Here is a 12,725-nt window from a genome sequence, read left to right on the forward strand (position 1 = left end):
GTAATACTCTCTATATTAGATGTTAGTAATAACCTTTAATTGGTAATTATATGCTCTAACTCCGTCAGTGAAAAATGCATTTTTATTGCATTTTATTTCCATATTAGTAAAAAACTAGTTCTTTACTTTTGGATGATTTGAGAACTTAAAAAATTCGGTTATATATATACAGGAAATACCGTTCCTAAATGCGACACTTCTAAAACTGTAATCGTTTCTTCTCATCTGGCATGAAGCTTTAAAACACAAGTAGGTATACAGAAATCATCAAACCAAGAAACTTAGCGTTGAACACACATACACACACACACACACACACACACACACACACACACACACACACACACACTCGTATGCCTGATGCGTCATGTCTGATGAAAAGAAACGATTACAGTTTCAGAAGTGTCGCATTTAGGAACGGTATTCCTCTTGCCCGTTTTAATGAATCAGAATTTTGTAATAGATTGAAAATATATTTAGGATTGATGAAAATTAGATTATGAGAGTTTAAGTATGCAATTTCACTAAAAATTTAAGTTAGATTTTAAGAAGATGAAGAATTATTCTTTCCAAATAAGGCTCTTCGTAATTTTTATTTAGAGTCTAGTAAATACATTTAAAATAAAGTTTTGAACTATAGTGTAAAGTTTAAGGAATGTTTATTACAGTTTGATAGGCAAATCCTGGAACTGGCAATCGATGTCATAATGTCGATCTAAATCGTTTTATGGGTGCCATTATACCATTATATCATTTCAAAGAGAAAGAATTTCTGATTTCAATGGTTACTTTTGTTTTGCTGTTTTAGAAACAGTGTTGTCATAAAACTTACCAAAAATATCGTATTCATCTACTACCCATTTTGAAAATAAGCGATATCATGGGTTAGTGTATTGCTTGTTATAGCTTCGTTTTAAGCTATACTATGCAAAATGTTTCATACTTTGGAAATATTTATTGTAACAATTATATATTTTTTGTTCATTTTTTTAAATAATCGTAGCATCCATAATAACAAATTTATGTTCGTTCCACCTTTTTCAAAAATAAGATTATTTTAAATCGGTAATTAATTTACTTATCGTTTTGTGTGCATATAATTCTCTAAATTTTGGTTATATAAACTTTTAGTGTAAGAATGATATGTTTTGTACATTTTTGAAAATAATTGTATCCACAGTAACCAATTTAGCCTCTCGTGTACTATTTGTGGATTTTATAATATTTACTATTTTTCTTCAAGAGAACCTGGATGCCATTATATATTTTCTGAAACTAGATAAAATGAAGAATAAATTGGCTATCTCAGATTCTAATATTGATAATATTATCAAGCTTTGCCGGGTGCAGTCCCACCACTTTTTCCATGAAAAACACGTTTTTTGGTACCGTACTCATATGTTTTTTTAATGGTTAATGCATAATATTGTTATACCATATTAATAGAAAATGTCTCAAAATTTTCCTGAAAAATGTATTATACATGTAGGATTATGAAACAAATGTATTGTTTACCAAATGTTTACAGTACGGGTACAAAACACTCAAAAATTGTCTATCATCTGAGGCAAAAATGCTTCAAGGGATGTCTTCATAAACTTATATTACATATATTATGTTTAGTTTGTTTTGTGCAATTCTAGAAATGTGGCTCTTCATTGTCTGAATATTTTTTCAATACAATCTAGGAATTTGAATTCTGAAATTTACATTCTTCTAATTTTTTAAATATCATATTTTCATCTAAAAAACAGTTAAACTCAATAACGGAGTGTAATGAATGAAATGTTTTCTTCAGTCCGTGATATCAAAGTGGTTTAAGATAGTTCAAAATAATTTCCAATTATCGTCTCATCTGAAAAACTCTTGTAGGACTCAATGTGCGGGAAAACTTTATTAGCAGAATGACGTCACAAAGCGGTATTTTTTAACATCTCAACAATAAGATGTTGTGGATGAGAAGAGAAGTAGTAAACCACTTCAAAGTCGAGTCACATTTGTACCACTTTGGCAGCAGTTAAAATGACTTTTACCACTTAAGCGTCTGCTTTTTAGATGTAATGCCAAGGGAAATCAAGTGTAAGAGTGATTCTATACATAACTTATATATTTATTTCTTAAGACGCTGGCCATCAAGTCAAGGGTAGGCGTGTAATAATGCAATGACGAGAGTGATCTGTTTATCTTAGGCCTACAAATCCGATGAAAGGGTCGATTTAAATTAATAACCAAGTAACCAGAGCAGATGTGGAACATCAGTTTAATCCGAACTATTTAAATATTGGTCTGACTATATTGGCAGATTGACAATATTAGGTTCTAATTCTCTCGTTAGCCGTGCTCCTATCGACGTCCCCTATTCGACTTGGAAACGCCACAGCACCGTATTCATGTTCTTTATTAAATTAGTGACGAAGATTTGAAGTGGTAGACGAAGCTGTTTTATTTATTACAGTTCTGGATAATTGAAGCCATTTATTTATTTATTGGAGTTATGTTCCATGTTTTTCTAACCTCTTGTGTCAGTGGTAGTTATTATTTAAAAAAGACGAGGTCAATCTACCTCCTGTTAAGGAAGGTCAAGGTCGATTTGGCCCCTTCAACTCATATCCTAGATACGTCACTGACATGCCAGACTTGTCTAGAGTGCTATGCAGACTCGGAATGGCACGCGGGCATATACACAGCATGAGAATGTTGTAATCCAACCTCGTCGCTCCAAATATCCAACACCTAGCCTCCAAGTAGCTGTTTTACAGTAGCCTACTGAACTACGGATGTCGTCCTTAAATCATACGTATAAATAGAAAAGTGTAAATTCTCACATTAGTTCTGTATATAAAAGGTAATGCCTCTCATTCATCACTACTGTAATTCTCTAACTTTCCGATATCTCAGAAAGTTGAAATTTGGCCAATATATGCCTCATGATTTAAATAGAAAACTAAACATTTTCTTAAAGATCAATCACCCATTGATTAAAATAGAGTAGCAACCCTCGAATTATACATATAGTATACAAGTACCAGTACATACTCAATTACAGTACACTTGCATATATCTTCTATAAACATTTAATTATTATCGAATCACGTTTCCGAGTTATGAATGTTCAAAGTTGCAGTTTTATTGAAAAGTGACAAAACCGATTGATATAAAAAACTGGAAGTTATTGTTAGTAGACAGTGTTGTATATATAGAAACGCAGAAATGACAAGTTAAAGTTAAATACAGTATATCTCCTGTTATTGGAGCTCTATACGTTTGTGATCCTAGAGTATTTATCAAGATTTTGCTTTGGTCTTGATTTGTGATTTAAAGTTAACTATTTTGTTTGATATTTTCTTAATGTTGTGTTTAATTTTGTTTGAGATAAGGAAAGTTTAAAGTAATTTTTAAAAGAAAAATTGATTTTTTATTTTGGTATAGTTATTTAGTGTTTTATGAATACTTTTGATATAAAATACAGTATATTTAAATTTGCTAAGCCATTCAAATAAAGTTTACAACGTTACATGTTATAAGGAGGTTTTTCCATTTTTAATTGTTATACTAATATAACTTTTGAAATATTTATTTGTAGCTCCATATTTTATGAATACACCGCTCTTTACTCCCTTGTCAGGTATGAATAAAATCAAGCCTATCTACAGAGATTTATCAAACAAGTCTGCAAGTCCAGAAATGCCTGCATGGAAAGACTTAAAGTCACGTAAGAGGAAGGTGAATTGGAACTAAACTCAACATTCGCATAAAGTTATTTATATTGATGTAAGTTATTTTTATAAACTAGCTGCAAATATGGAATGTTCTAACACTGGCAAACATGCCAATTGTTTTTTAAGCAGTTAGATTGGTTTATGTTAGTCTTTTTATCATAAAAATATGAGTTATGAACGTTTAAAGTATAATGCTCTAATTGTAAATGTGATGCTAAAAATGTAAACATCATTGTTAAAGAGCATGTGCAGTGACATAGAGGCGGTCAGCACATTCCTCTTCCACTTACATATATTTGTAAATCTGTCTTCTTTTATTATGAAGATAGATATTTAAGCTTCTTTTTCATCTTCGTGCTTGACTTATAGATCATTTCCTATATCATTACACATTATTTTTATATTAAAAATCTCAACAATCTAACTTCAGACATTCGAGTTTTCACCCTGTATTCAATAACATGAATTTTATTTTATTTGTTATCAAGAGTTTGTTTCGTTGATAAACTGTTTTATAATACTTTGTTCTCTCACAATCGATCTGGAACACTTTATAATAATGAAAAGCCCTGTGTCTCGTATGATTTTAGACCAGTAACTGGAGGGTTGGGATTGTTTACGTCTACTAAAGAGCGAAGCAGTAAAAACAGTTGTGGAAACGCCTCAATAAATAATGTGAGACACAAATTTCTAAGATAATCGGATGCCGACCGGGTGATGATTGTGCATGACAAAGCGCGACTGCATTAATCTCAACAAACAGTCTCAGTGATGAACTATCTCGATAGGTATTTGTCCACTTTAGTAGCGTTGGAACCAGTGATCGATCGCAGAGACTACACCCACTAACTGAGCGACAGAAGTAAACAAGAGCTTACTTAGGTCGTCTCTGGTGTGATAGGCAAGTGAGACCTGACAGTGCTGCGGATTATGATTGTGCATGACTAAGCGCGACTTCATTAGCTTCAATTAAAAGTTTCAATGATGGATTATCTCGATACTTGTCCACTTGCATAGCGTTTAAACCAATAATAGATCGCAGAGACTACACTCACTACCTGAGCGACAGTAGTAAACAACCTTCTCTCGTATGTTGGACATATGACAGCTGACAGTGCCGTGGATGGACGGCCGTTATCAGGCGGGATGAGGCCGAGTGGGAAGGTCACCAAACTATAATTCGGCGGTCTTTGTCTTGTGTCGGTCTCGATCACAGTCCCAAATCAGCTGATTGAATCATGTGTCCCACGCGCGGGAGTGCGCGCCGCTGCGCGTGTGGGGGAGGCGTGGTCACTCGCTCAGCTCGGTGTATTTTTGGTAAACCTCCCCACTCCCCCCTCAGCGCTGCAGCCTCGGTTGCTCCTAAGTCGCCTAATTTCTCATTCTTCGCCCAGACCCCGTATTCGATCGACGTTGTATATATGTATGTTTGTGGTTTCTCTACTATAATGACTTGAACAGTTGTTATCATATTGGCCGTGAAATAGACGTTTTTAGACGTTTGTACATTTTCAAAGTGATAGTGGTTCAGTTCTGTGTGTGATTCGAAAGACAAACAATGCAGCGGCAAACGCAGCAAGAACAGCAGATTGTTCAGCAGCAGCAGCAGCAACAACAACAACAGGTTGTTCAGCAACAGCAACAACAGTTCGTGCAACAGCAACAGTTCAGTCAACAACAGCAGTTCAGCCAACAGCGGATTAGTCGCACTGAACAACATGTGACAAGACAGGTCACACAGCAACAACAAGGTACGGCACATACAGCAAGTAGGCAGATTAACACTGAAATAACACCTGAAGGCTTGAGGCTTACAAAGAAAATACATCATTGTTATTAATATACTAAACACGATATATTCTCAAAAGATAGAATAAACCACGATTAAAGTTTAAACGCAAGAAGGCACAGTTGTGACATCCAATATGCTGGAGGGTATTTGAAAGTAAAGAACATGTAATGTTGGTTTTAAAGAAAGGAACAGAAATAAGTTAAAGTACTATATTACTGAAAACTATACACTTCTGTTTAAAGTTTCTTCCCGGGTACAGTATGATTATTTCTATGGGCCACGTAATCTTTGAGATTAGAAGCGGAAATACCAACCAGTACCTCCGTAACAACCAAAGTGTCTCAAAGTAAGGTCTCACATATAATTAATTTTCTATGCTAATTTTTAATTATTCTAAATAACAATCTATATCCACCTTATTTTGCTAAATAATCAAAGTAACTCAGTGTTTCCACGTAGTTTTATTAATTTTAAACATATGCTTAGTTTTTATTAAGAGTAAGATTTTAAAATCTTTTTTTACCAATCACAATATCTCAGTTTACAATGTGTTTCATCTATTATTTAATTTTAAATATTATTTCTTTAATGAACAATGCTAAAAATAAAAATTGAGTTTATTTTAGGCTCTGATGAGATTTAAGCATACAATTGTTATATAGAGTAAAATTTAAATATATAACGTGTTAACAGCCGCATTGTCTCAGTTTAATGTTTTATCCGAGTTTGATTTATGTTAACTATTTTCATCGTTGTTTTTGGCGTGTGAAATTGTTTCAGTGTAAAAAGTTTCCGGTTGAGATTTAAATATTATATTTTTTTTATTATTAAAATGTAATATCCATTTTCTAAACAATAGAATTATCTTGGTTTAAATTTTCTTCCGAGTTCCCATGAGTTTCTAACACGATTGATTAATGATTAAGACTAAAAATCAATATTTCGTTACAAATGTAAATTAGTTTAGACACTAGTGTATTTGATTTTAAATTGTTATAAAACATAAATACTGAAATTAAGAAAGCAATTAATTTATGTTCAAGCAGTTTTACAAGTATAGTGAAGTAATAGATGTCCCCAAAAACATGAAATATTCGTATAGTTACGTATTACATAAGTCCAGAATGATAATGTTTTGGTTGGGTAGTAATATTTTGACAATTAAAGTGATTACATTGCGATCAAAGTAGTTTTAAATTCTCAGAAATAACATTAATTGGCTGGACTTTCATATAAAGTGTGACACACAAAAGCCAAACAAATAAAAAAGAAAGAAAACACTATTACTACATTTTTGTAGTTTTGAAAATATTGAAGTCATATGTAATAAGTATTACAGTTTTAGTTTTCAGACGTTTGTGTACCTTAATATTTTAATAGTTTTCATAATTAAAAACAAATTAATCAAAAAATGCTAGACTCAGAACAGAAAACCCGCTGACTGTTTCAATCGCCTTATACCACTTCATGTAAAGCAACGCGTCATTCTCGTGTACGATTCGAAAACTGTATTAATTCTATTGAGCATCGTGAATTGGTAAATTGTCAAATATATTCACAACTTCTTATGTCAGTGTAAAGTAAAATGATTCAAACTGGGAAACTAATATTACTGCTAGAATATATTTGAACTAATTAACACCCCTGCCCGCTTCACGTTACTTCAACTGGCTCCTTTCACAGGCTTCGGCTTTTCAAAGTTTCTTGCAAATTTAATAGTTTTTGGATAAATTTTTGTTTTAACATGTTATACACCTTCGCTATAAGGAAATTAAGGTTCAAGATATAATTTTTTTCTTAAAGTTGCGACTAAAACAAAAGTCAAACTTGCTCGGTTAACAGTAACAAACAAACATTTTTAAGGGGTGAGGTAATGCAATCGGTTTCTGTTGGAATAATCATTTATTAAAATTAAACCATATTTTTATATTCTGATGTATACTGTCTTTAAGATGCTTTTTTAAAATATATTATTATATATATATATATATATATATATATATATATATATATATTATATATATATTATATTATATATATATAGATTAACGACGCATTACTTCGTGAAATGTTATCTAATTATATACTGTACAATATCACTTTTTATGTTCAGTCATCTTATTTGGGCTTGGTTGCAAAAGCCTATATTTCCATTTTTAAACGCCTATAGTTCCTATTAATAATTTGTAATCTCTTTCTGTCTTCAGGAAAGCTACCTTAAATTGTAATGACTTTAGTAAAACAAGTTATATAAGCATAAGATCGATTGTACCACCTTAGTTATTGTCTTCCTCAAGTTTTCACGAACTTCCCTACACCTAAACGTATTAAAGGGTTAGCCTTTTAATATGCACTGTGATAATACTCTCCATTGCAAACTTATGTACGCTACCGCTTTCAAGAATTCTCAAGTTGTGTTAAAAGTAAACTATTATTTACAAATAATATTCATAATAGCATATTACATAAGCGGAATTATTACTTCTTAGAGTGCCTACTGAAGACGGAACTGGGATCCGTCATATAGGCCTTATTATAACGCATGACGTAATAAGGCGTAATGGGTAGGCTTCAAACACAAACACTTTTGAGTACAATAAGAGATGTTTAGTTTATTCCTTTCTTTCTTGAGACCTAAAATGAAGTTTTTTTCTGAAATTGCACTCAGAACTAAAAAAAATAAACTGTTGTTTAAATAGAAATTTAAAGTTGGGATTTGTTTTGATTTGCCTATTGAAGAGCTAGTGTGCAGCAAAATAACTTTTTTCAAGTGAGATTATTTATGATTTTTTTAAACTTAGCCACTTAAAAATATTTTGTCGAAATATGCTTTTAAATTTTTAGTTTGAATAGAAAAAGCTTACAGAAATGCTTCAATTAATGATGGGTTATGTAATATTGCAACTTAACTCGTATGCTTTTAACAAACACCCAGCCACATAACGTGAGGTCAAGGATTTCAGTACGTTTAAAATGTTCTATCTTATTAATAATAATAGTTGGCGTTCGTAATGTTTGTAAGATAAAATAAAGTTTTTTTTGTGTGACAGTGAAAAACTAAGTCCTTTAAGAATCAAAGTTATTTTTGTATTGACTGTGTTTCAGGTAAATTGTTTTTGGGTATTGGTATCGACTGTTCTTTTAAAACTGTAATATGTTTGTGGTCACAGTTGAGACGTATCAGCAGCTCCCGGCCTGTGCGAGAGTGCCATTAAAGTGGCCGTGCTCGCCTATGCGTTGACGGATTTTGTTGAGAAAAGTAACATTGGAATTATTATACAAATTTTAAAATATTTATTTTTCTGGTATCAGCTGAAAGGTATCCTATGCAAGCATACTTATAAAGTTATCTTGCTCGCTTATGCGTTGACAGATTTCGTTGCGAAAGGTACAGTTGAATTTGTTATAAAAATTACTAAATAGTTAGTATATTGTGAAATTTTATAAATATACTTGTTTTTTTGTTATTTGACTTAAAAAATTTAACAGGCGCCATTTTGAAACCATTCAAGCAAATCACACCATTATTTTTTTATTTTCACTTATGTGTTACTACCGACGTGCAATGGTTGGTATCTATAGCTTTACTAATTGTAGAGAAATTAATTTTTTGTAAAAATACAAAATGGTAGCTAGCGGCTAAACGACACATTTCTCGACCTATCTTTGTGAGACATTTTTGTTTGAAATTATGCCTACAATCACCCACAGAAGTTTGGGGCACCCTTTTGTGATCACCCTGTATATACAATTGAGTGTAAAACTATTCCTTGATACTAACTATATCTTATAATTACATGTACTCATAGTCCTTTGTTGTCCTAAGCTTATCACGACGATAAATAATCGTTGAATAACTTTGTACCAAATCCGCTGTGTCTGTTTAGAATAATTCTATCGCAATAAAATAGTGCATGTTAGTTATTAACGTATAAGTTACGATTTCAGTTACGCTGTAATTTCGTAAAAACGGGCAGAAGGAATGAAGAATGGTTTTTTTCTTGCTTCCAGACGTTTTAGTGGTGTAGTCTCTACAAAATGATATAATTCTGTAATAACTGTAATTATTATATATGGTTTACCTATTTAAATCTCAACTTCATTAAGTAACTACTTAAGTAGTACGGTATATATAATACTAGTTAGACAGTATAAATATCCTTACCCGATTTTTAAGACTAGCATTGCTTAGTGAAAATAGGTTCCCAAGTACTCTTGCGTGTTAATGATCATTGTATGGTCTAGTACACGAGATCATGGCTTCTAAAGGTCTTGAGTTAAATCCTCATAGAGTTCAAAAATCTAATATAAGAAAAGCCTTAAACATTACACATCGTGACTTGAAATATAAAGCCGACATTGGAACTAATATTTAAAAGAGAATGAAATGAGTTTAAAATATTTAAAAACTGGAATTGAAATATAAGAACAGTGTGAACAAATTAAGGGCATTTCTTGTAAATGTTATTAAAAGATAATAGAAGTACATTTTAATGGTAAAATAATTAATATTAATTGTCAATTTTATATCTTTGGGAGGTTTTAAATAAATTTGCCAATCGATGGCGAAACCACCCGGACGATGCTGTATAATTGGGAACGCATAGGTTACAAATGTTACGTTACCTTCGATTTAATATGAAGAAAATGCGACGTGTACACAAAGAAAAGGTTGGGAGAATGATGGTGTGATAATTCATTCCCTCAACTAGAAATAATCCGGCTGTAGTTCTCCAAGAATGAGGAAAACGGCGTTTTGTTGCCAACGTAACGTGAAACGTTTGACACGCTCCAAGTGTGGTTTAATTGCTTGAGGACCGAGGAAAGTGCGTATCGCAGCCGCGGGAAAGTCTGTACTAATGCTGATGTTATCTCTGTGAGCAGGAGGGTAAACTCAAGATATGGTACAGAATAATGAAACCAGCATCCTAGTGATCCAGAGATAACACCCACACACTTACCAGTCCTACACATTCATATATTACTGTTTCATCTGACTATTTCACTGTTCTTATGATCCTCCTTTGCACTTATATATAAGTAGTTCCTCGCCATTTTAATCCAAATATATGATCACTGTTTCTGGATGTATTAGAAAAGCAACAAGGAATTTTGACATTTTCAATATAAACTCATCTGTTTATGTACAAATCGTCCATAACGTCTCAAAAATTAACGAAAGAGTTTAACATTGGCGTGTGTTTAAATTGCTATTCACACACATTCCAACATGATCATGTCTACATTTCCATGTTCTTATCACCTGTATAATATATAACTTTTTCCTAGGCGTTCTTTATTTTCATTATATTGTCACCCAAAAATACAATAGTCATTTCAATATTTGCAAAATCTACTCTAATATTTAGCAGACATTTCTGTTTATCCCAAGATATTAATAATTTTTCATCTTATATAATAATCATTCCTGGGTTTTTAATATTTTTACATATACCGGTTGAATTTGGTGTGTTCCAGATATTCATAATCTTTTCCCTCAAAAGTATGAGTCGTTCCTGGCAAGTACAAGATTTTCACAATCTTTTCATCCAAACACATAGGTACTTATGGTATAGTTCTTGGTCCTTTTGATTTTTCATATACACTAGTCATTCTTGCCATTTCAAATATCTTCATTATTCATTATCAGTACCAGTCGCTCCTGGACATTTCAACATTGTAACTCTACCACAGTTATAACGTACCCGTAGTTTCTGGTCACGGGATAGGCTATAATAACCAAGGCCCTTGCCCTCATACAGTGACCTGGTGCCGTGACCGCAACGTCTTAACTATAAAAACTACTGTTTCATATTTGAGTTTGGAGGTTTGTTGGCAGACCACCCATCAATCACGGTACGGCTGTCACGTTGCAGCGGGACTTCTAGGTACTAAAACAGCTGTGGGCTTAGGTTTACTGCCCGCGTTATGTTGTCTGAAGACATAACAAGCCGCCGCGCCGGTCGCTACCCACGCCGAGTATCGGCCTGAGCGGAGACTGGTGCGGTCAAAACAGGACATTTTCATTGTTTCCAATAGGCAGTTATTTTTTGTAGTTGGGTAAGTAATAATTTTCCACGTGTGTAGAAAACGTAGATTATTTGGAAATAATTGGTGGGTTTTTTTTACTCAAACTACAGATTTGTTGTATTGTGGGGGAAGTATCTAACATTTTAAAAAGGCTATAGCTACCACTCCTTCTTAAAACTAAAATGTCCCAGGGGTCGTCTTGTGTAAAGTGTTGTATAAAAGGGGCACAAGTTACTAAATATACCTTGCATTGCTAAAGGGTAGATTACGTGATTTATAATAATTTCACATCATTTGTTAGTTTGTATATGCACCTGGTTGTGGGTAAGGTATTTATTGTTCATAACTTTTTAGAATACCTTTACCAGGCTGATTTGATTCCAATTTACGAATTGTGAATGTTTTTATTTGATTGGTGAAACTAATAAACAAATTAGTGCTGAAAAATAAATAAATAAATATAAAAAGAAATAAACCAAAATAAATTAATGTTGAAAATGGAAGAAAGATATTTTTTTCTTATTGAAAATCTAATTTGGATAATTGTTTGGGAAGTTTTATTGAAAAATAAACATGACGTTGTCTCGTTATTCATACGAGTTGTTCATATGTTGTTTATTTGCCTACGATATGTTTGTGTACAGTTAACATTGATTTTACTGGGTAGGTATCTTTTGCAATGGCATAAAGCATGGATAAAAACTCTGTCCACCGAAAGAGAAAAGCAATGCATCATTGAGACATGAAGGGTTTTCAGATAGTGCTATACTTATTCCTCATTACTTTATACACACAACTTTTTCTTGTACAGTTATTTTGCACATGCTGTTTCTACATTGCGAGAATCAGTCTCAATTATGATGATTTATATCAGCAGTTCGGTGATAATTGTCTCTACAAGTAGCTTTTCGCCGGCCTTTATTGAAGGTGTAGGTACAGTATGTTCTGGTCTGTATCGTCATGACCAATACCTGAGCCCCTGTCTCCCGCTGTGTATCACACGTGCTCGGGCGCGAACAGCAAGTGTGCCACAGGGTCGGGCTCGCAGAGGCTCGGCGCCGCCTGTTTCTCACCGGATACTTGCAATTATTCATCCAATGACCGTTACACGCCGCCGAGTCGACTATTATGATGGGATGGAGGCGGTTTCCTCTGTACTGCCGAGCAAATAAAGTCGGGTTCCC

The 12,725-nt window shown here is 33.1% G+C and overlaps 1 protein-coding gene across 1 annotated transcript in view; it reads left to right on the forward strand.

Annotated features, from left to right (window-relative positions):
• The first annotated feature begins 5,097 nt into the window (after positions 1–5,097).
• The window catches only part of LOC124365929 (titin-like), a 256,928-nt gene continuing 249,300 nt past the window's right edge, over positions 5,098–12,725 (forward strand). Inside the window, 1 exon segment of the mRNA XM_046822067.1 lies at positions 5,098–5,470. Coding sequence (XP_046678023.1) covers positions 5,278–5,470 — 193 coding nt within the window. The 5' untranslated portion in view covers positions 5,098–5,277.

Source organism: Homalodisca vitripennis, chromosome 1 (genome assembly GCF_021130785.1).
Source record: "Homalodisca vitripennis isolate AUS2020 chromosome 1, UT_GWSS_2.1, whole genome shotgun sequence".
NCBI classification, from domain to species: Eukaryota; Metazoa; Arthropoda; class Insecta; order Hemiptera; family Cicadellidae; genus Homalodisca; species Homalodisca vitripennis.